Genomic DNA, 25146 nt, shown 5'->3' with positions numbered 1-25146 from the left:
AAAGGCACACTACAAATTATTTGCTTTGAAATTTAGAAACAAATTTTATTTAAGATCTGAAATACAATTCCTAAAATATCAACTTCTCCAGAAAACCGTGGCTACACAATAATGCATTGCCTCTATCATGTTAGCACGTGCATTAGACTCAAATACAAAAACCATGAAACAAATCACCATCCTTCAACAATTTGAGCAAAGATAGAATGCCTAAGGAACAACATAGATGGACTTGCAGAGGATGGGCTGTTTTACTTCAAGCACCATAAAAAAAAAAAAGAGCACAAATGCATGGGTTTTCGGGTATATACATTAAGTTGAACCTTTGGCACTAGGAATCAGGGCATTTTGTCATGTAGCATTAACACATATTAGAAAATTGTGTAGTGTCAAAGGGATAGAACCACCAGCATTCAAGCAATGTTGTCAACTAGGCAATAAAATGTTCTACTCAATGCTTCTTGTCTAATTACTGCATACACTGGTAGCAACTTTGAAATGAGAAAAGGAGCTTACACTCCTTTTATTTTCTGTTTAAAATAAAACAAAACAAATTCAAACATAAGCCCTGTTATACATTAACAATTTTAAGGAACATCAATTATACAAGAAAAGGACTAAGAACAAAAAGAGTGTTTACAGATATTAGACATAACAGTGAGTGGTCAGTAGACCCTCACAGGGCTTTGCGGTGGTACTCAGCCGAAGCTACTTTGTAATCACTGGCAGTAAACAGAGACGTAGCATTCTTTGCCAGATATTTTAGGAAATCATGCAGATAGCCCAACAACAATGCAAGGCTCTTCTCATCAAGGGGCGTATACGCCAACATTGCTCCAATTCTTACAAATAATCTCAGTAGGTGTGGTGCTCCATAAACCTGGGACATTGGTGCATCAGGGTGAGCCAAGAGGATCTCGGCATATTGGGGCCTCTCAAATTTGTAGAGCAGCTGAGTGCCCAACATCACATTAAAATACTCTTTTATTCCTGCCACAACTTCATTAACCGCATATTCCTTATTATCAACATTTCCCTGTGATCTCTTGCAATTCGCATACTCTTCCAGAATTGCATCCACATTTTTCTTAGCAGGGAGTTGAAACAGCTGCTTCTGCCTGGTAACTAAGTCCCAGTCCTCAACAAGCCATGGTTTTAATTCTTCAGGGATCTTCACTTTAACTTCCATTCTATTCTTGAAAGCCTCCTCGCTTTCAACAGTGGGGTCTGCCCGGGCCCTTTTCTTCCGAGGTGGCTGAGGTGCTTCGCTGGTACTGCCACCATCTCCGTTGCCTGGAGTCTTCTGCTTGTTCTTTCTTGTCTTCCTCACAGATCCTGAAGGGGGGTTCTCAGCAGAGCGACCCCCCCATCTGCCTGGGAGAGCTGGTTCCAGATTCTTCTGCTGTGGACCAGCTGTCTTCTTTCCTGAGGAGGCCCCTCTCATCTTACTTCTCTGCATATTGCTTCTGGTTGGTTTTTTGAAGTTGTCTTCTTCTGCAGATTGTTGTCCACGAGTTTGAGAACCCTGCTTCCTGGAACTCATTCAACCCTGTTTTTATGCCAACCACTGTAATATATAAAGTATTTTATTTGGTTGTTTCCTATGGTGACCTTCAACACCCTGTGCTTCGTAAAGGCCCATCAAAGCACAACACACACTGCTCTCTTAGAATTTGGATTTCCAATCCTATTTCAGGACCATTGGTAAGTGATTACTACCTCCTCCCTCTTTCTTTGATCCTCACTACCCTACCACCCACCACTCCCACCCCACCCAATCACTCCTCAGACGTACCCATAAAATTTAGTTTTTTGATCCTACTCAAAAGACAGGAATGTAATTTTAGAGAAAGAATGAATTAAATGGGAAAGAAACTACAAAAGGCAATGGAGTTGAAATTTAAGACTTTTGACAGCAAAAATAACAAGAAGAAAGGAATAAGATTAATTTAGTTGACTGGAGGCAACATGAAGTAATAGTAAAAGTTTTTGTTTAAGTCCAGGTAGGCACAAACTACAGTGATGACAGAGTCAAGAGAAACTGAATTTAGAACTTAATAAGGAGAGGGAGGAGTCAATGGTGGTGCTACAATTTTGTGCCTGCATAATTAATTAATAAAAGCATTGATTTTTTAATTGTTATTTTGTAGTTAGCAATAAAATCATAGGAATAGGTAATTAATCCACTCAGTCATCATACATAACTGAGTATCTGCTTTGGAACAGGTACTATATGCTAGCTGCTAGGGATTCAAGTATCTAAAGTGACAATTCTAAAACAATGAGGTTAGTACAATAATCAGGCATAGAATATTTTGGAAGCAAACAAGAAATGGCACATGACACCACTTTCAGCTTGTTGGAGGAGGTGATAAAATGGTGAGGGAGAAGTCAGTGATGATTCCTAGGTTTTACAGATGGGTGATTAGGTCATTAATATTATCACCAAATGAGACTGCATAAAAAGGAAATGGATTAAGGGAAAGTAGTAAATCAGTACTGGATCTACTCAGTGTGAGGTATGCAGTTAAACACAACTTTAAAGCTCAGGTGAGAAGTCAGAGCCAGAAATGGAGATCTGAGAGTAATCATCATATAGCTGGTAGGGGAAATGATTAGTCAATGAAATCATTCCTGGAGAATACAGAATAAAAACAGATCCAAGTACGGAATTCTGGGAAAAAAATCTAAGAAAGACTAACAGGTGAGCAGAGAGAGACCACAAGTAAGACAAAAATGGTCTGAGCAGTCATAACAGAATTAGAATGTTATTCTTGAAGTAAAAGAATTTGAGTGCTTTGAAAAGGGAAAGGGATCATGTACAGTATAAAGTCCAGCAGAGGGCTAGTAAAATAAAGATGAAAAAGTGCTCTGATTCTTATGGTGTGACAGATAGAAATTCCTTTGACTTACATAATCCGCTTCCTTTTTTCTGTTCCAAGAACTCCTAGTGTTTTCCCAGATGGAATCTTATAGATCTTTTGATATGCTTTGGAAGGATGAGGTGGGAGACACAACCTAGAAAGGAAAGCAAGTATCTGCAAATGAAGATGAACTTTCATGAATATAGGAAAAAAATAATTTATAAACATATGGTTTACAAATGTGGTATCAGAGAAATACAAGTCCCGCTGATATGTGTACTTCTACTTCAATTAGGCTTCTCAATGTGAGTTGTGAGACCTTGGGCAAGAAATGTAAGCTCTCTCGGTCTCTTTCTTATCTGTGGAATGTGGCAAATTACCCGGAGCTTTCACAGGCTCTTGTTAAGAATTTCATAAATATGATGGGGCTGCACAGTAAGCACAGTACCGTGCAGGAATACCTCACCTGGGAACATGGACACAAAAATGTTCACTGCACTGGTGGTTCTAATACTGAAGAACTGGCAACACCTAATTATTCTACAGTAGGGAAGTGGTAATATAGATTATTTATGCACACTATGGAAGCACATTCATACGAAGCAAGCAGAGATCCATTCCTGACATGGATTCTTACATAAACAGGCAGGTTGAATATGTACAGTAAGATCCCAAAGAGCACAGGTAGAGCAAGAAACGTCAGTCTCAGACAATTCTTATCAACAGTGACCCAATTTCTGTGTTTAAACTATGTGTATATAATATACACAGGAAAGAATCTAGATGGACAAACACCAGACTTAAAATCACGGTAACCTCTGGGAAAGAATGAGGAATGATGGGGGACCAGTCTTCAACCAGGTTTCTCTGGTAATTTAGTTTTCACCCACAGAAAAAGCCTCTCTACCAACCCCTCACCCTTAAGACAACATGGACAGGTGTCAGGGAAGCCCTAAGGGGGAAATAAGGGGTAAAAAATGCTTGAAAACTAGAGCTCTGAATCAGGGAAGCCAGTTATTGGGAAGAGAAGCCTGGGGGCTAACATTTTCACTAAGCAAATGGTATCCTCTAACTGAAAGGGCACAAAACTCTGAGCAGAAGTTAAAGGGCAAAGGTGATCCTCAAGAGAGCATCAAAAATCTGTGAATATAGACACCGACTCTATGGGAACAAGAAACCTTTTGGCTCAAAGGGATATACAGATGCATCCTGTAAGATCAGACAACAGCCAGCGTGTTATGGCATTCCATTTCAAGCTATCATGCTTACAAAATGTTTCTGAAAAAAAAAATTCAGTGACTGGGACAGAGGGGACACATTATCTGAGGTTATCAGAGAATTCAGCTTAGTAATAAAGGTAAAATCCAGAAAATCCACCTTGGGGCTAATATAGTACAGAGCTTCCACTAAACAAGGAGAGTTAAAATACCAACTAAAGCAAGATGGCCCAGTGCCAACCAGACTGTGTAAAACACAAAGTAGAGCCAGCTTGGACAGGAACTATTTTGGAAGTCACACTGGTCATCAGCAATCCCTTATTGAGAAGGTACTTGGAACTGAACCTACTGTATATCCTTGGCACTTATCACACATAATCACACGTAGGTAAACTATAAAAAGATGTGTTTCTCATTGTGTTTTGTCACTCTACAAATTCTAGTTTATGTTAAGTCCCAAGTCGAATGAAGTCTGACATTGTATAGCAAAGTAACTGCATTATTAGTGAAGATTTGTGCCAGAGTGAATAAAGCCAGAGAAGCCTTTTTAAGAATTGTCTCAGTACCTTTTCCACCTGAGTTCCTATACATCCAGCTGGCAACTATTCCTACCGGGAGTCAGAAGCCAGGCATGAAAGGGAGTATCCACCCTTTTGGTGTCTGACAACTCCTTGCAATACAAATTTACAGATATCTTTACTACAGTCACTGCACTTTGTACCTCTCTTCCCAGCAGCTCACACTGTTCCATGGATTGATGACAGTTGTACTGTGCATTTTTCTTAAAAACGTTGGCATTATATATTGCTTTATTTTGAGCTTTTAAACATTGAACCTGCCAAGTTTCTGTACAGTAGGTTTACTAGCTTAGGACACCTACTCTTTGCTCCAATCACATTTCCTCCATCTCATCTAAATACCACAAAAGCCCCTTTTCCTCTTAAATCTCTGCTAACTACTCCAGTCCATGTTTCTCTCCCATCTCTAAATCTTAATATTTAATTATTTAAATATTCCGTGTGTTAGTTTTGCTTATTGAACTACCCCCATTAATCTCCAATTTGCCACAGGTCATGTTATACACAGCTCACATCTCCAGCAGCATTTAGGTCCCCGGAGGGTATTCAATAGTCAATCAAAATAGGGTGGTGATTCAACATATGGCAAAAAAATTAGAGGCACAAATTAGGAACAAGTCATCGAATACTTTACGACTTGTTCCCCTAGGTCAGCTCTACGGTAGGCCAGATGGCGAGAGAACATATTTCTTTGCTACCTCAGTTTCCCGTTGTTCATCTCTGTAAATACTCTGAGATGAACTCATACTGAGTATCAAATCTTAGATCTCCCCTTTTAAAAACTTTGCCATTACAACCATTTCTCCATGTTTGTGGTCATGATATGCAAACATCTTTAACGCTGTAGTTTATCAATGTGCATACCTTATTTCACTTAAAACATCCCCTCTGTAAAGTGTGAACCTTCTCAATTCACCTTACAAGTATCAATTAAAACTTTCTGCCCTCATTTCATGTCATTCAAGATACCCAGATGCACATTTAGTGGATCAAGAAGGTAACACTTAATACATTGCCACATTATGTCCCCTGGAAGTTGTAACAAGTTCCCAACCTCAGTAGTGTGTAAAAATGTATCTCAATACTCTGGTCAGCACTAACATTAAAAAAAAAGTATTTGTAAATTTGATAGGGCAAATGGTTGCTGTTCAGTCTGTATTTATTGTTTGATATTTGAGTGCCTGATGTTAAGACTCTTTAGTTTTATATGTAGTTTTTCCTTCCACTGTTGTTTGAAATTAAAGATTACATTTTTATGGATGTTTTGTAATTCCTTAATCCACCCAGTATTTTTGTTACAAACTGAAAATCTGTAATTTTCCAATTTCGTGGCCCCTTTTACTAAGTAATCTTTTATGTACCTATAAATACCAGAATACATAAAGATGTGGGTATTCTCCCCTCCAGGCCTCAATCCTAGAATGTGTGCATGCATACACATCTTATGTACACTCAAAACTAAATGTGCGTATTCTATTATTCTAATCACGAGCACCTCTGCCTGCACATACCTAGCTCACTCATTTTAATATCCCCATCATTCTGTATTCTGTATAAATTGTAACTTAACAAGTCCCATCCTAATGAACACTTAAGATTGTTTCCGTTATTTCAGAAATGCTGTAATAGCCATCAGTATACACGTACTAGAGCATTAGTATCTCAGGATACAGTCTTGCAACTGTTCAAAGGATTTGCTTATTTTACAACTTTGATGACAGTGGCAAATTCAATTTGTAAAGGACTGCTTTAATATGTACTCCCAGCAAAATGTTTTCACCCACACATTCAGTAACACTGTATAAATCTTAAAACTTTTGCCTAGGATATTTTATTTGAATTTGTGTCATGAACATCTTTTCATATGTTCATAGTATCTATTTAAATAGATATTTTGCTCCCCTTACATTTTTCCCTTTTATTGATTTCTAATACTAATTTTTTTCACATGTATTTTTTCCAAGCTGGTTTTTCTAAGTGTGACTGTGTATGTACAAGTATGGAACAAATATGCCAACCTCTTCCTTTGTGAACTTCGGCATTCATGTTATGCCTAGGGAAAATGCCTCCAAATCAGTATTCTAAAAATAATTTTCTATTATTATTTCTTGGTATTTTTATAGTTTCTTCCAAATATGTAACTAATTTTTCCTATTATTAAAGCATCTATCCTTTTCCCACAGATTTGGACTGCTATATCCTAATGGTATATGGGTCTTTTAAGGTACTCCCTCCCCAATGATTTTTGATTATTCAGTTTTTAAAGATATCACTGTTTCCAGGTCATCTGTTCTGTCAGTGATATGTCTGTACATACCAGTCCCACACTGGTTTAATTACCATAGTTTAAAAGACTATTGTTGCCCTAGAATAACACTTGTAAATGGGTTCCAAGGATGTTTGATGCAGTACTATTTGAAGTAGCAAAAGACTGGAGTCAACCTAGAGGACTATCAGTAGTGATTTGGCAAAATAAAATGTGCTTTATCCTTAATGTGGAATATCATGGTGGTTAAAGGAATGCTACTGTGAAAGGAATCATACAACTTTATGAATGGACATGAAGACATCCAAGGAAATTTGTTGACTAAAAATATCAAGTTGCAAAAACAATACCCATAGTGTAACACCATATTCATGTAAAAGAAAACACAAAACAGTATTTTATATATATCCATATACATTTTTTAAACAGGTACATAATTTAGAAATCTAGAAGGAAACAGAACCGGTAATAGTGGTTAACTTCGGGGAAAGTAAGAGAATTGGGGGTGTGGAGAACAGGAAACCTGAGTCTATTCCTGACTTTTTACATGGAGAATGTATTCACTTATCAATTATTTGACTAAAAATTTATACTAAAATACACATATTTGAAGTTCAAAATGTTTTTCTGACCTATTCTTATCCATGGATCCCATAGTTGGTCTCTTAAATTATTACTGTGTATACTTTGTAGGTGTACCACTTAAACTTGTTTCCCTCCCTCCTCCTAGGTTCCACTCACCCTCAGAGGCACAGGTCAAGGTCCTTTTCCTCCTTGAGGCTTTCTCCATTTCAGGCTGCCCTGGACCTTGCCTTCTCTGAGCTCCTATTGGCCTAACAGTCCACCTCCCTCCCTTTATCCCTTAATCATTCTCCAAAGGGCCTCCTGTAAAAGTGTTCCATGCCTAATCATCTATGGCATCTTTCCCACCAGGGCAGTGCCCTCCCCTACAACCTAGCTTCCCAAAGGGGAAACAAAATAAGGAAAATATAGTGACTCCATGGGAAAATGAAGCTGTCAAGAGACTGAAAAAATTTCCTTCATCTCCTCATGCAAATGATGGGCCATTCAGCAATGTGGACTCCAAACGCTAACATTTGTGTATATGGGTGCCATAAATTACGAGTGTGAACATCCCCTGCATTTTGTTGGAATAATCCTATAAATGCGCATGTCAGTTGCATTTATATCAATTCTCTCTTCTGGATCTCGGAACACTTCCTTTATGCTTAACAGATTTTGAGTCTGAGATAAGGGAGGAATGATATAAAAGCTGTTAGATTGAATACAGTTATGATTCGCGAGTTAAAATTATAGCTCCTGGAAATTCCTTTTTAAATATATATGATCAATATACTCAATATCTTTCTAGATTGTTAGGACAAGCCAGAAGTCATAATTTCAGAATTCAGTTCTACTGGTAACTGCTGCTTCTAGAATCAGGAGAGAAACCAACAGTATTAATTTTTTGTACAATTCCAAAAATACCCACTGCTTTTAGAAGTATTAAATGTGTATGTTTGTTAAACAGAATGTACCAGAATGACTGAGAGAGCCGTAGTCATTATTCAGGCAAACACTTGAATGTGGCCAAGCACCATCCTGGTACTTTCCATGTAATCCCCTTAACAATCCTATTAAGTAGGAACTATTATTATCTTTATTTTACATATGAGGAAATTTAGGGACAAAATGAGTAAGTTGTCTTGCCCAGGGTTAATCACATACTTAAGTGGAAGAGCCAGGATTTAAATTCAGGAAGTCAGTATTTGCTCCTAACCACTAAATTATGCTACACATGACATGGTATGCCACAAAGTTAAAAAGTATATATATGTATACACATATACACACACATATATGGATGTATGGAACTATTATAAGGAAACAATTGCAGTATCTTTTATCAAAGAATGTAAGGTTACAGAGCCCTCTGCTTTTTAGTCACTTGCTATATTGGAAGCATCAAAGGACTTAGCTGCATCCTTTCCTTAGAATTTAAAGTGCTTCCCCAGATAGATGCTTATTAATTTTCAAAATATTCCTGGACAGTTAGGAACGTTATGTGGAATTAATCTTGTTTGGGAACTTGAGGCCAGGAGAAGGGAGGCACTTACCCAAGATTCTGTAATCAGGAATGGTTCTGCAAGCAGGATCAGATCTTCTGATCCTTGCTATACAGCAAACTTAAGCTTTTCTGATGATGGCCTAGAAGGTCAAACAAGGGGACAGGAAAGGACATAAATAAAAAGATAGGAAATGATGGTTTTCTTCTCCATCAGTCATTGCATTTTACCACATACAAAGGACACCAAAGCTGATAAATAACGTACATTTCTTTTTCCTTTCTTGTGGTTATATTTACAAACCCACTTTATTGTATGTTTATCCTAGTTTTTGATAAAATAATTTCTACTTCATTTTTTATTAAAGACTATTTGAAATGGTTAAAAATGGAGGGAATATTATATTTACCAATTTATCATCCAGCTTCAACAATTACCAACTGAAGGCCATTTTGTTTCATCTATAACCCCACCCACTGCTCCCCCTACCTCCGTTTTTTTTTTTTTTAAGCTCACCGAATACCTGGCTTTCTGAGTATTATGGAAAATTTTGAACATATACCAGAGGAGACGGAATAAGGAGACCCATATGCCCATCACTCAGCTCAAATGATTAATTTAGGGCCAATTCTGTTTCATCTATAACCCTCCCCACTTCCTCCTATCGCTGAGATTATTTTGAAGCAAATCCTAGTCATTCACGTTATTTTGAAGGCAGTAACAGACGTTTTATTATTTAATCTGTAAATATTTTCGTATATATCGCTACAAGATAAAGGCAATTTGAAAACATAACCACAATACCATCAAATCGTCTAAATAATCGACATCAGTTCCTCAAAAAAAAATCAAATATCGAATCGGTCTTCAAATTTTCCCAATACGTCTTAAACATGTCTTTTTTACAGTTGGTGTGTTCAAATCAGGATCCAAACAAGGCCTACTAATGGCATGTGGTTCACCTCAACCTCGCTCTCGTTCTCCATCCCCCCCCCTTCAAACTTTTCAATATGGAAAATTCCAATCTCTGCTATTTTGAGGTAATTCCCAAATAGCAAATTATTTTATCGATTAAGACTTATATTCCTCTCTTTTATTTCTAATTTCTTCTAGGGAAGAAGTTGTTTGGCAGGAAAAGCACTTATAACGAGCAAATTTACATAATTTGTTTCTTCTCATTCTGTTACGCGGGTTTTTCTCTGCACAAAAGCGAATATATTTCGGAGCCGGGATTCCTATTAAGCGCCTCATACGCACTAACATACAGCAAACGCCTCTAAGGTACGCGTCTCTGAGGTAGATAATATTATTAACACCATTTTACAAACATGGAAACCGAGACGCAGAAAGAACAGGAGCCAGCCTAAGCTGGGCGTTGGCGAGTAGAAATTTAAACCCAGCTCAGCCCGACTGTGAAGCCATTAATCTTGTCCATATACGAGGATAATAAGAAATCGTCAACCCTTTCTCCCAACCCCCACCCCGAAACCTGAAACGAGAATCCAGTTCTTTCCAGCAGCCGACGTGGGATCACCCCGGGCCTCCAACCGCCATAGTAAAGCCAGGTTTCTCTGGCAACTGATATCCATAGGCAGACACGTCACCGCGGAGGCGGGCATACGGCCTCCAGCCAACCACAATCGTCTTGCCTAAGTTTTAGAATGTTCCATAACCAAATTATTGGACGAGGCTCACAACGTCAGCAATGACACTTCACCGCAGTAAAGGCGGGTGCTAGCAACCTGCTCGTTCACGGTTACGGCTTAAAGCAAACCAATCATCTTCCTCCTTTAGTCCAGGCTCTAGCCAATTACGCTCGCCCTCTTAGGCCCTTACCCCGCCCCCCAAAATCACGACAGCCGTTGGGTCATAAGTCTATAGGGCAGGGTGTTCACGTGGCTTCCTTTCACGACCCAGAGTTCCCCTGACCAGAGGTTTCCCCCCGCCCCCCACTGCAGGGAGGCATTATGGGTTTTTTTTCCCCCAGTGGGAAAGGAAGTGTCTACGTGGCCTGCGGAAACAGGCTGGGCGGAAATGAGGTAAGGTACCCGCGAGTGGGGAACGGGAGGCCCTGCCCCCGGACCTCTCGCGCAACTCTTGGAGAAAAAAATAAAAAGGCAAAATAGGAGTTTTGATGTGTGCAGAGTCGGGGTGGTGGGTGCTGCGGGCGTGTGGCGCTGGGCCCGTGTGTCTGTGTGCGAGTGAGCTCCCGTAGCCTTGGGGTTGGGTTGCGCGCAGGCGCCCACTCTCGTAGCTCTGGAGACCATGGGTGTGCGCAGGCGTGCGCCCGCAGTGTTCGTGTGTGTGTGTGTGTGTGTGTGTGTGTGTGTGTGTGTGTGTGTGTGTGTGTGTGTGTGTGTGTGTGTGTGTGTGTGTGTGTGTGTGTGTGTGTGTGTGTTCGGGGTGTGTGTGTGTGTGTGTGCGCGCGCAGGCGTGCGCCCGCAGTGTTCGTGTGTGTGTGTGTGTGTGTGTGTGTGTGTGTGTGTGTGTGTGTGTGTGTGTGTGTGTGTGTGTGTGTGTGTTCGGGGTGTGTGTGTGTGTGTGTGCGCGCGCAGGCGTGCGCCCGCAGTGTTCGTGTGTGTGTGTGTGTGTGTGTGTGTGTGTGTGTGTGTGTGTGTGTGTGTGTGTGTGTGTGTGTGTGTGTGTGTGTGTGTGTGTGTGTTCGGGGTGTGTGTGTGTGTGTGTGCGCGCGCAGGCGTGCGCCCGCAGTGTTCGTGTGTGTGTGTGTGTGTGTGTGTGTGTGTGTGTGTGTGTGTGTGTGTGTGTGTGTGTGTGTGTGTGTGTGTGTGTGTGTGTGTGTGTTCGGGGTGTGTGTGTGTGTGTGTGCGCGCGCGCGCGCCCGTTCTCTGTAACGGCCTGTTCTCTACTTTTTATGTTCGAAAATTGTTTTAATAAAAAGGAAAATCCCTATCAATTTAATTTTAGACCTTAAAAATGCACTTGCTTCCCGCGGTTTCCTGCATGCCAAAACCCTGTTCTAAACCACAGTTCTCCAGTGGTTAAGAGCTAAACCCTCCCACTATCATATTAGCAATTAAAAGGAGCGGCTTCATTCCTGTTTAGTATCCTTGCCCCTTCTAACCCCTCCCCCCAAATACAAATTATGTAAAGGTTGCGGGCAATTCTGGCACAAACATAATTTTTTGCTGAGAAATATATGACAGCTTTCTCCACTTAGGGACTCCAAATTTCTGTGGGGGCTGAGACGCTCTTACCTTTTTGTCCTGAGCTCCAAGAATAGTGTGCCCTTCAGGGAAGTACGCACTCAGTTAATTTTCCAGAAAGTTCTCTCGGTGAGGTTTATACCTTTTGAATCTGCCACTAGATGCCGCCAAATCCCAGCAATGGATTGGCTGTTTGGTCCCTGGAATTATGGGATTCCCCCACCCGCCCCTTTTTCATTTGCTGAACTCTTCAATCTACAGGGATCGTATATATTTTTCATTACTTAAGAAAAGTCAAATTAACTTCCGTTAAGTAGCCCTATGAGGCAAGGGACTACAGCCCTAGATTCAAATGTTTTTACTCGTTTCTCTGCTTCTCTTAAAAAACTAACCCCCCTCCATCCCTCTCTTCTTTCCTCCTTGCCTATTTTTGAGTCAGAATTAATGAATGACCCCAGGCACTAATTCTAATGAAGATTTCTGTGCACCTTTTTCAAATGTTCACAAACCTCCTCCCATCCCCCCAAAAATGAAAAATACAGATGGATCCTGGTATTGAAAACTAATCTTTTCCTCTTGAAATTTTTATTAGATATGTGTTTTTTGCATCCTATTTTCTGTAGTGGTACTGCTAAACTTTATTATGTATTTGGAGTCAAGTAAATTTAAATCCCATTTTGCCACTTACTAACTCTGACACTCTGGGCAGATGATTTATGTTCTGTGATCCTCACTTTTTTCATGCTGTCTGTATTTTAGATACTCTCATATCCTTCTCATGGATATTCTTTTATTTCTCACAAGACCCTTATTAGATGGATACTAATATATCAAAATCAAACAAGTTACACCTCTTTCAGTTATCAATTCATAAACGTAGGCTCTGTCTGTCTGTCTCTCTCTCTCTCTCTCTCACACACACACACACACACACACACGGGGGAGGGGGACAAGATTTAGACTAGTGGTTCTCAAAGTTGGTTTCCCAGACATACCAGTATCATATTATCACCTTTTGGGAAATTGTCAGATTCAGATTCTCAGGCCCCAGCTCAAACTTAACAAATCAGAAATTCTAGGAGTAGGGTTTGGTTCTCTATTATGGTGATTCCATAGACTGTTCTGGTGATTCCAAAGCACACTGAAATTAAAACCACAACTTTGGAGGGTAGAAATACGATGCTTATTTTTGTGCACTCCACTAGAGGGTGCTACAGAATGTAAAGCAAAATAAAAAATGTTTTATTGAGACACCGTGCATATTAGTCCCGTTTTACAGATTATTAAAAACTAATGTGTAGAGGTGTCAAATTATTTTCTTAGTGCATACAACAAAAACTTCATCTGTGTCTCAAGCCCAAGCCCTTTACAGTACTCTGTTGTTCAGCCATAATAGCTTGTCCTTCTGGGCCTCAAAATACATTACAGAGACCTTGTTCCCCGCTTTGGCTAACGTTGACTATAGCATCAAAAAGAATGCATGAAAGCAAGCCAAATAAATGGAAATATTTTGATCATTTCCTACCCTACCTCCATTATTTAATAAGATATAACATAAAAGCTCATAAGTGCTTCCCTTCTTGCTTTTCAATTTCCCAAATGCTCTCATGTCCTGGAGTTAATCTTTTTTAGTTTATGTCTGAACCTCTTCTGTGTGTGTATGTGGGGGGTGGGGGAGAATCAGCCTGGTGAGGAAACACAATTATTGAAAACCTATTATGGGCCATACTCTATATATAGCTCTATACCCAGTAATCCCAATAGTAGGCCTGTAAATTAGGTGAGGACTATCATTATTTCATAGATGATGAAAGTGAGTTCTGGAGACTGTAATGATTTTTCTTTGGTTATGTATCTTGTAAGTAGAGAGCCTGGGTAATTCCTCACTTTCACCATACTTTAAATGGGGACAAATATTCCTGCTTCATAATGTTAGAGTTGCAGTATCCAATATAGTAGCCACTAGACATGTGAGTATTTAAATTTGAATTAATTAAAATTCAGTAAGATTAAAAATTCAGTTCCTCAGTTGTACTAACCACATTTCAAGGGCTTGATAACGACTTATGACTAGTAGTAGTACCTTATTAGATACCAACAGATTAAAACATTCCCAACATCACAAAAGGTTCTATAGCTCAGTGCTGATTTAGAGTATATAAGATATGTAAAAGGACATAGCATATTACATATTTCATGGCAGGTGTGCAAGAAAAGTGATTTCCTCTGCTCTCTCAGCATCAGAGTTAGGTGTGTTCTATTTTACTGATGGAATAAGGAAAGAGGAGTAACTTACCCAACACACTTTATCAGGAGGTGTCTGGTATTAGAGCCACATCTCCTGACTGTAGTTGTGACAATAGCTCTAATATTCTGTCTAGTAGCCCCATCTTTATGTTCTACTGAGTGAGATCTCAAGGCCAAGGGTGTGAATAATGTGAATTAACTCTGGAGTTAGGGTAGTAGTAGCAGAAGAGACATAGGAACTGAATGCCTTCTATGTTCCAGGCGCATTGTGCTCAGCTCTTTACATCTATTATCTTAGTGAATCCTCACTGAAGACCAGAGAAGTTACTCACTTCAAGCTGGCAATTAGTAAACAACAAAACAAAGACTCAGGCTTCTCTTTAACTGCAAAACCATGGTTTTTCCCATTATGCCATGCTACCCTCTTAAATGTGAATACCGCCTGCCCCTTCCACTTACCACTGGGATAAAGCTTTAGCAGATTCCTGACTGTTAGTGGATCTTCAGAAAATGCGAGTTACTCTACTTGCCTTTGAATTTACGGCTGAATTTCAGTCTTCCCAATCTCTTTTTGACTGGAAGGGAAAGATACCTTCCGTCAAATGTTTGGCTTCTAGGCCCAAGGCCAGAATTACTGTCTCAGCCATCAGAGAACACCCAATGGCTCCAAGATCTCTGGTAAATTTTCAAGGTCACTATTTGGGCATGCATTGCCTTCCTGCTGATTAGAAACAGGAGCCACCTGGGGGCAGACAAATTGCAGAGAACTGTCCACTCCCGTGGTACAATGAGAAAAATACTTTCCTTTCTCAGCTTCCTGGTTGAAGCTACACCAGGGCAATTGAAGAATGAATTTCAGCCTCCACTTGTTCCCTCTCGATGGGGAACAAGTTGTGCAGGGTACACCATGTCCTGCTCAACAGTATCTTGTCTTGCTTATCTTACCTCACAGCTAAAGAGAGCATTCCTAAGTCTGGAAGGTAGTGTTCAGTTTGTTCTAGAGGGTGGGAAGGGACACTGTGTCCTCCCTCCCATGGCTTCTCTGGGTAGTAGATAAAAATGCTCCATTCTAAGATTATTTGGGTCATTTCTAATTTGATTCTGACTAGCTTATTGTATGATTTTTAAAAAGAATGGTTACTTAAAAAGTTTTTTAAAAACCCCAATATTTCAAGGCTAAGCAAAATGGTATTTCTTTAATAGGAATGTTTTTCCATCTATTTATACCTTCCTCATTCCACAGGGATTTCATAAAACCAGTTCAGCAAATTAGTCTGGATCAGTCTAGTTTGCTAGCCCATGACATACAGGGCAAATGATGGAAATAGTCATGGGAAAGTTTTACTCTTTTAGGGTTATCTGTTCTCTTCTAGCTTCACTCTCCTCCTTTAATCAATCGTCTACTGCTCCAAATGCCCCATCCATTTGGCAGACGTTACTTCAAATGACTGAGAACCTGAATCTAATCAATGAAATCCTTGTGTGACCTTGGGATGCAAGACTTGCACATATTCCCTTGGTTTCTCCTTCCTGAATCAATAGTGTAGCATGAAATGTACCAAAATGTGTGGTTTTGTGAAACAGACTTCATTTGGAATGATAATATCAAGTCATCTGTCTTACACATCAACAAACAGAAATGATCTCTGATTTCCACCAGTGTAGGCTGATTCCTACAATCCAAGTATTGCCTCAAGAGGATGCCTTGAGCCAGTTTTCCAGAGACAATTTTATTCATGCTTATAACCTGCATCCACAATCTCTATTCTACTGGGAATGATTAGTTATGTCTTTTGAAAATTTCAGCTGTCATGTTTCTAGAGGAGAAACCAATAGTTCTTAAAGTGCTTCATCTTTAAATTGTTGAAGCTTAATGATAGATACATGGGATACTCTTCCTCCTCTCTTGTGTGTATTTTGAAGGTTTTCATAATAATAACATTTTTAAAAGACAAAAAGAAAAATTAAAAAGCGCTTCATCAGTCCTGGGGAGGAGAATACACATGGGTTTCTTTTTAGAAGGGTACTTATTAACCAAGGGGTTGGGTGGGACGTACATACCTTTAGTAGAGAATGTATCATGTAGAAATTTGAGGAGGGGTGGTATTTTAGATTGGAAAAGCCTCTGTGCCAGGAATTCTGATAAGGTCTAGAAGGGGACTGTCCTCTGGTCTGGAGTCCCCTTCCACAAGATCCCTGAGGAAGTGTTGCTGTAATGAGCCCCTGTTAGTGAAAGAAGTATATCATATCCCTCAGGTCTTTGGGAGGGATGGAGCTTGAAAACCACAGAAACCATCCTCAGCTAATTGGTGAAAACTGTGTTAGGCAGCAGACAGAGGAACATAGGCAAATGGAACCTGGGGACAAGAGACTCTGATGGTGTAACAAGGCTTTTCTCATCCCAGGTAACTGCTGGAGAGGGCAGAGCTGTTAAGGAAGGAGGGGACCAGGAAGCAGAATATGTGGCAAAGAGGCCCTCACTTAGTATCTCAAAAAGATATTCTTTGAAGGCTCCAGGCCCCATTTGATTTGCAGGTTTTAAAACCATGGAAATTCAATCACTAGGTTGTATACTTGAAACTAATGGAATACTGTATATCAACTATACTTCAATAAAAATATATCAAAATGAAAATGATAAATGAAACAGTGGAAATCTGTCAGAGACAAAGATTACACACAGACACACACACACACACACACACACACACACATGCACATGCATGCATCCATGGACCTGGAACCTGTCAGCTCACCTTTGAAAAGCACACAATGGCTCCATAAACACATTGAAAACTGCGGTTTGGTTCTTTTGGGTTGCATTTTTACTGTGTGACTGAACAAACAGCAGTGTTGGAACCCTGCTGGGAATGAGATAGGATTAGAGAGCTGGGACGTTGTTTAGGGTGTGAGGACCTAAGAGGACATGTTCTTCCAAGGCCCTGAGGTTGAAGTAACGTGATTAGAAACTGGGGATAGAGAAGTGAGCAAGGGCAGTTCCTAAAAGGTACAAAGCCGAGATTCACCCGGCTGCTCCCAGGCCTGAGTTGTGGGTGGGATGTCAGTGAGACCCAGGCGGGTGCCGCCAGCTTTCAATAGAGCTGGTCTGTGAAACTTGGCTGAGAGGACAGAGAAAGATTGATGTTTGCTCCAGAGTGGGGCTGTCAGCTGTACTCACCGCCTCACCATGGTCCCAGCTGTAAACAAAAGTCCTGGCCCTTCATGGCACTGCAGAGCAGTCCAGGCTGGCGTAAGTCTCTGAGGACAGCTAGACCATTTTCTCATCCTGGCTGACGACCAGAAGACAGAAGAAACAATAGAAGGTGGTGGTGGTGGTGGTAGGGGGAAGCGGGTGAGAAGCAATGACCAGTGGGAAGGAGCTGTTCATTTCAAATCTTAGGTCTTTGAATGCAAGTAGCAGAAATCTTTTAGGGAAAGCAGACCCCTTTCCTTGTCAGCTTCACACATAATAGTGAATTACTAAAGGCAGTTTGTAGGGACTTGACTGCCTCCTTCACACACTCACTCACTCACTCATTCATTCATTCATTCATTCAATGGGTACCTTATATGCCCATCACTCTGCTAGGTACCCTGAATGATGCCAAAATAATAGAAGAGAGTTCATAAATTCAAGGAGCTCATAAGGAGTTTGGAGATATGTGGAAAGTAACAATACTAAATACTGTATCTTTAAATGCAAAGGGATAAATATGGAATAGGAGTTTAGAAGCAAGAGAAGCCTATCTGGGCTTGATTAGAGAAGTAGGAATTTGAGAGGGTCTTAGAACTATAGACATGATTTGGCTAGAAGGAAAAGGCTCTCTTGGTATTCCAGTCTGGGACCAAATCACGAGCAAAACTGAGGACTGCTTTGGCTGAAGCAGAAGTGTATTGTGCTGGAGACCCTTCAACTCCCTTCAACTCCTCACCATGGCTAACCCTACCTTCAAGTCGCACTTGAAATGTCACTTCTTCAGGGAGGCTGTCATGGAGATCAAGGAAGATCAAGATCAAGGTTAAGTACCCTTGCTTTATGTTTCCCTAGCACCCACTACTTTGGCGTTTTAAAGCCCCCACCATTTTCACCTAAGGTCTCTACAGTTTGTTCTCCACACTGACTCAGGATGTTCTTTGCAAAATGCAAATCTGTTACATCACTTCCCTCTTCAAAACTCTTCATCCCTTACTACTGTGTTATCTTTTGACTTCCTTTATGCCCTTCCTTCTTCCCTCCTTCTTACTTTTCCTTCAGGTCATATTTTAAATGTTTTTGTCTTATGGAAGCCTTCCATGCATGACATCCCCTACCCCAACTTCTACCACAACTAGGTCAAGTCTCCCTCTCATATATCTGTAATACTTCCACATTTTTTCCATTGTACTTTCTCCAATAATTTAATCCAAGTCTGTCTCTCCGTCCAGAATATAAATCCTCTGAGGGCAGGGACTGTTTCTTCTTCTCTGTGTTCCCCTTGTATTTAGTACAATGTCTGGCATGTTGTGGTACATGCTCCACGAGAATATGTGAAGGAGTCCAAGGCAGATGAGCAATATTGGTAGGTGAAAGCCAGCCTGAAGAGTTTGTTCTTACATCTACAGGCAAAGGGAAACCTTTAAAAGTTTTTGATTATGGAATGAAGAAATCAGTAGGCTTTTGATTTCTGACCAAACTCTGACTTTTGAAAAAACAGAAAACAATTCAAATGAGCAAAACCCAGAGAACTACAGTCTCAGCTTACCCGACACCCTGGCATCTCAATTATCTTGTGGAATCATGTTCTATTCTAATATGCCCTCCACCAGTATCTCCTCCAAAAACACAAGTAAACTTACTCATCGATCCTTCCAACCAGAGAGATCTGGCAGTAGGATCAAATGTACTTACTGCCAACATGCAGTTGTGCATTTTGGCTGATACTTAGCTACAGATGAAGACCTTTTTCCTACCTTAATGGAGTTCACAGCTGAGTGAGCCCCTCATACTGATCAGTCACTTGATAGCTTCAAATGTATGGTGAAAGACTTTGCCTTACCTGGGCTCACTTAGGGAGACTTTTCACAGTGCTAAAATCCTGCAAAGGCCCTGAATCTCAGGGGTGGGTCTTCCATAAAACTGGGGACCCAGTGAGACTCAAAGAATAGATGCTTATGCCAATCTGCACTAGACTTTTGCCATTCCATGAGGAGGCTGAATGGTAGGGTGAAGAATGTCTGGAAGGGCATTCAGGCAGTAGCTATTCCTTACCCTAATGAGGCTGGGCCTAATATGGCAAACAGGCCTCCAAGGCATACCCTGTGAGTGAAGCAGAGGGGAGGAACTCAAGCAATGACAGGAAAAGGAATTAGATTTCCCAATTAAAATTGAGGAGCTGTCCTGCCTTCTGAGGGAGGGGGGCTGAAACAAAAATGTGACTCCAAGAAACCTTCCAAAGATAATCAGAAAGCACCCACCTTCACCCTGGGGTAGGTATTAATGCCAAGGGATGGTTTCTTTTCATCTCAGATTCAGTTCCCAGGTGGTCAGGAATATAGCAAATGGGTATGTCAGAGAGGTAGTACAGCCCTGCCTCCAAGGAAGGGTCAAGTGAAGAAAAGGATACTGTTTTGTAGCTGCAGTCCTTACTCTCTTGTTATCTCTTTGTTGAGGGCGAACATCAAACATGGTATCATGACTCTTTGAAGATATACGCATTAGGTATAACCTTCTCTCCCTTGAATCTTTTACTTTGAATATCCACCACCAGGATATCACAGAGAGAGAACACATAAGTAGCAGATAGACATGAATGCGACTAATTTGCATGATTTATTGCTCTACTCTGTTAGGTGGCCTTGGGTGAAGAGGGTTCATACACTTGGAATTTAAAATCCTAAGAGATGGGATAGAAAACGTTAGCTCCAAAATCAATGGAGTATATTTTGTAGAAGGAGAATAATGTATTAATGAGAAACCCACATTGTGACCTTTAAAGGACCAACCTAAAGCCTAGGCCAATCAAATGATGATAACAGGTTATGTTTCTATTAGGGAAAGGCTAAAAGAAGTATAAAGGATTCACAGATAAATTCACAAAGGAATCGTGGAGAAGGCCACTGTGAGTTTGTAGAATTTGGAGCTTGGCATGACCATTTTACAACTGTAATATCCTACTGTTGCCAAGATTTGCTACCTTCTTTCTATTCAGACTGTGCATATCGAATCTGATTATCAGCCAACAGATTAGCATGGCAGGGGTTGGGGAATGAATGGTTATCTCAGGGACAGTTTCCTCAGCTACAGATTATTTGTGGCCTTGAATCTGTCACAGTCTCTGTATCAGAGCAGCCTCAGAAATGACGCTCTGGAACTAATAAATTATGACACATGTTGGTCCTTCACTTTCAATTCCATTCTTTCCCTTCCCAGCTTCAACTAAATTGAGAAAAAAGAGACATATACCTAGGATGTGAGCTTTGCCGAATCAGGCTGTCAGCATCCCCTTGTTGTCTGATAAGCAGACCAAAATAAATGATCTGGGAAGGCCCTTGCTCTGTTGTGCAAGGTTTTAGAATTCTGTGACATTGTGATCCACTGACCTAGCTGTCTTATGGGCAATCAATCCCATGAGAGATTAGTTTTCTAAAAGACCAATTGTTAGTTTCTCTGTGTGGGAAGAGTGGTAAATGCAGTCAAGATAGCAAATGTGCTGCTGTGACCAAGAGTCCCAAGCGTTTTTGCCCTTCTGATGGTCCGGTGGCTTGTAACAATGACACTCACTGGCTGAAGTATTTAGGGATTAGTGTTAAATTGATAAGACTGAGATCAGTCAGCAAAGCATTGTTTAGTAAATGTAAGGGAAGGGAGGCTGATAAGAATTCAGGATTCCTGTAGGTTGATAATTTGAAGAGGAGTTTAAAGTCAGAAAGATGCCCAATTGTTAGATTCCTTTGTTGTGACTGCCCTTCATTTTGGCGTATTCTTGAAAAACAATGTCTTTCTATACTATTATCCAAATAATACAGTTGTAAAACCTTTGACCTATTAAATGAATTACATTTGAAAGTTGTAGATGATGCAGTTTCATTTTACCAGTTTTTTTTAAAGCAGTTGGTCCTCCCCCCAATGACCCTACTCCAAACAAAATATTGTGGTACAATAAATAGTAAATCTATCACCTGACAGTAGAGTTCCTCTCACTGATATGTGGGTATAGTGTGTGTGTGTGTGTGTGTGTGGTGGCTGCCTGTTCTAGGACTCCTTGATGATGACTTTGAAAATCCCTTGCCCAGTAGATAAGACAATGAACTGAGAAATAGGAAACCTGAGTTTTGGTTTTGCCCCTGTCACTAACTCACTGTGAGACATGAGCAAGTCACTTGGCCTCTTTGAGCCTCATTTCCTCTTGCATGGATATATAATTATTTTACCTCAAAGATTTGCTTTGAGGAATATAGCAAATGGGTATGTCAGAGAGGTAGTACAGCCCTGCATCCAAGGAAGGGTCAAGTGAAGAAAAGGATACTGTTTTGTAGCTGCAGTCCTTACTTTCTTGTTATCTCTTTGTTGAGGGCGAACATCAAACATGGTATCATGACACTTGAATCTTTTACTTTGAATATCCACCTTTCAAAACAAGGATCCTTGTTACCTTGAAAGTATAGTCCCACAGGACACATCCCTTATAAAGTAAGGGTCCAAGGAAGGGTCAAGTGAAGAAAAGAATACTGTTTTGTAGCTGCAGTCCTTACTCTCTTGTTATCTCTTTGTTGAGGGCGAACATCAAACATGGTATCATGATGCTTGAATCTTTTACTTTGAATATCCACCTTTCAAAACAAGGACCCTTGTTACCTTGAAAGTATAGTCCCACAGGATACATCCCTTATAAAGTAAGTATAGTTGGTGAGAACTGTGCTGAAATGAGTGGTCAAAAATGTTTTCTGAAGAACTACAGTGCCCACTACTTTAAAAAGTTATCCAGCAAACACTAATCCATTTCATGCTGTGAGCTTGGTATGGGGAATTCAAAAATAAATACATTATAATCCTTGACCTCAAACTCATATTCACATGTAAGGGAAAACAGACAAAAGAACTCTATATAATCTTACAAGTACAAATACAGATCTATGAACAGGGTGTTATTGGAGACCCCAAATCTGTCTAATTGTTGGGGTTAAAAACGTTTGAGAAGGCTTCACAGAAAATGTGTATCTGGTTAGAACCTTGAGAGTGAGGGCCTCAGGTGGAAGAGAACAGAGGAGGGCATTTGAAGGCCAGGGAATAGCATATGAAAAGGCACAGAGCATTAGACAGGATGAGTTACTGGGTTCAGGGATCTGTGGGTGGATCAGCATGGCCAAATGCAGGGTGCACTTAGGGGAGTGAGGCTAGAGGCACTAGCAGGGGCCAGAGCTTAAAAATCTCTTGGAAGACAGTTTGAAGAATGTGGGCTTTTTCCTGAAAACAACAGGGAGCTATTGAAGGATTCAAAGCAAGGAAGTGTCATAAATAGATCTGTGTTTTAGAAAGATCAAATTCGCAATAATGTGGGGGATAGGAAATGATACTGGAATAAAAAACTGAACCAAGATGAGGTCAGGGAGGATAGAGAAGGAGGAGGTGAAAGAGAGACTACGATGGTCATGTAATAGCTAATTTTTATTGATCACTTACTATGTGCCAATCACTGAGTTAAATGCTTTACCTACATTATCTCATTTAATTCCCACAACAAGCCTATGATGTAGGTGTTATTATCACCTTCATTTAACAGATGTGAAAATCAAATCACAGAAAGGTTCAATGATTTGCTCAAGGCCCTAAAGTTACTGTGTGCTAGATCTTTTCAGGGCTTCAAATGACCCTTTGGAGGAGGAAACTGAGGCTGAGGAAGGTGGAGTCATTCGTTCAAGAGCCTATATCTAGTGAATTTTGGGCTCTGTCTGGTACCCAGGCTCTGTCTGGTACCAAAGGCACTCTCTTAATCACTGCACTGTAATGAATGAAAGCTATTCAAACAGAGAATATGTGCATATTTTTGTAGATCAGCTCTGTACAGCAAAGCCTCCCCTGAACTTAAGTGTTAGTAAGAATGGTCCTTGTTCCAAGGAGTTGATAGTGAGAGCATATATCTCCTTGATAACGTACCACACAATATGAGGCATCCAGGGCATTTGGAGAAAGCCTCAGGTGAGAGCAGAAACTGCGAAAAGCAGAGCTGTTCAGGTGGGGCAGCAATAGCTGAATTCTCATGTGATTTTTTCAGTGGCTTTATGACAACAGCCATACTTCATTCTTCCAGGGAGGGAATGCTCTGAGAGTGAGAAAGCACCTGGCTCAGATGGCCTTCCTCCTCCTAGTCTAAGATTGGTTAACAAGCTGTTCTGATGCCACCAGTCCAAGTTTGTAGACTGTAAATGTTATCCTAGAAGTGAAAGTAGTGTGAGGCTGAGAACAGCTTAATTGCTTCCTTTCAGAGATGACTGGCTCTCCAGTGGGAACAGTATGTGGAGCGGGGAGAGGCAGATGATTGTGCTGCCAAAATCCTACTGCTGTATTTGCCTGTCATTGCCAGAATTTTCACTTGATGATTGGTTTTTTAAATACAGCATGATACTAGTCTTCATATTTGGAATATTATTAATGTTTAATCAGATCATTATCATTCTTTATTCAACAATGCAATTTACCAGGTTTTGATATCTTCTTTGATTATATTATACCCAAGGACCAGCTTGGGTGAGTGTGTGTATGCACATGTATGTGTGAACACTGTCTGACTTTAGAAGTCCTCTTCCAGGTTTATTTTTCTATTATCAGTAAGTTAATGGAAAGAGAATGAATAGAAATATGGTATATAATAAACCATGTGAGGTGTCAAGCCTTCATTCTACATATACCTACTGAGTATTGCTATGTATCTGGAGCTTGTAGACTAAAATGTATAAGATGCAGTTCCTACCCTTAAAGAGCTTATTCTACATTTCTTCCATTCAGCAAGTGATATTCCTACCTGGGTTCCTAATCCCTTGGTGGTTCTCATGCTTGGCTGATCTGCTTTTCATCAGCAGGGCAGCCTAGGAAGACCTTTAATCCCAACATAGCGAATCTGGATTTAAGATTTTGACACCAGAAATGATAAGATAATAATATTAATTACAACATTGGTAATAGTAAATCGAGAGTGGAGAGAGGCAAGTGGGGATACATGTAAAGAGTCCCAGGAGGTGATACGTTTTGGACAAAGTTGGGACATTTGCAATGGGTCAGTAAAAAGGGAAAATAACTTCAAGAATCAAATTTCAACTAGAAGAATGTCAGTTCTTTGGTGATGGGTGGGGAAAACAGGCTTATGGGAGAAAGTAAAAGGAATAAATTGTATTTACTACCTTTCTTTGACATAGAAAGGTCTTTTTTTATTTGACTAAATTCTGGGAGAGCAAGCAGCCGTGTTAGTGGATTGAGAGGAAAGAGGAAGATAGAGCACTGGTTTTCAAAAGAGCAGAGCAAACTAGAGAAAATATGGAGGTGTTGATAGCCGGAATAAGAACTGAATAAATAAAGCCTTTTCTCTTGAAAAATATATGTATAAAATATTTAACTGACATTAAAGATTAACAATGAATTAATGAAAACACCTGAAACACTTTACTTATGTAGGAAGTTTTTTCTCCTTTAGAAAACACGCTGTTTTAAAGCTCAAAATCCCTTTATTTGTGATCCAAGCAGAAAGTAGTGTGGATCTCTGGAGAGGTGAGT

General features: G+C 40.2%; 1 protein-coding gene and 1 long non-coding RNA gene across 10 annotated transcripts in view; one reads left to right on the top strand and one right to left on the bottom strand.

The window, feature by feature from the left end:
• Positions 1 to 16: 16 nt before the first annotated feature.
• MORF4L2 (mortality factor 4 like 2) lies at positions 17 to 14999 on the bottom strand. 6 transcript variants are annotated; one of them, XM_057496177.1, is made up of 4 exons: positions 14862 to 14999; positions 9043 to 9133; positions 2914 to 3038; positions 17 to 1567 (listed from the first exon to the last, which is right to left on the bottom strand). In XM_057496177.1, the coding sequence occupies exon 4, from the start codon at positions 1541 to 1543 to the stop codon at positions 677 to 679; it is 867 nt and encodes a 288-aa protein (XP_057352160.1). In that variant the 5' UTR covers positions 1544 to 1567; positions 2914 to 3038; positions 9043 to 9133; positions 14862 to 14999; the 3' UTR covers positions 17 to 676. The 6 variants fall into 6 exon arrangements, with proteins under 6 accessions (XP_057352160.1, XP_036788719.2, XP_036788720.2 ...); XM_036932824.2 differs by having other exon boundaries at positions 2914 to 3018; XM_036932825.2 differs by lacking the exon at positions 14862 to 14999 and adding an exon at positions 12207 to 12321.
• Positions 10763 to 25146, top strand: part of LOC118936070 (uncharacterized) — a 27026-nt gene continuing 12642 nt past the window's right edge. For 2 of the 4 annotated variants that reach the window (XR_005034104.2, XR_005034103.2), the window contains exon 1: positions 10763 to 11030. This is a non-coding gene — a long non-coding RNA (uncharacterized LOC118936070). Of the gene's footprint in view, positions 11031 to 18292; positions 18421 to 25067; positions 25141 to 25146 lie in introns of those variants that run through there. The other 2 variants (XR_008995370.1, XR_008995371.1) reach the window with 2 other exon arrangements.

This window comes from Manis pentadactyla, chromosome X (genome assembly GCF_030020395.1).
Source record: "Manis pentadactyla isolate mManPen7 chromosome X, mManPen7.hap1, whole genome shotgun sequence".
Lineage (NCBI taxonomy): Eukaryota > Metazoa > Chordata > Mammalia > Pholidota > Manidae > Manis > Manis pentadactyla.
The sequence above is the reverse complement of the archived record's forward strand: the minus strand, read 5'-3'. Positions and strand labels throughout refer to the sequence as shown.

What these genes read in the sequence shown, in the direction of transcription:
- MORF4L2 (XM_057496177.1), bottom strand. Translation starts at nt 1,543, where the DNA reads ATGAGTTCCAGGAAGCAGGGTTCTCAAACTCGTGGACAACAATCTGCA.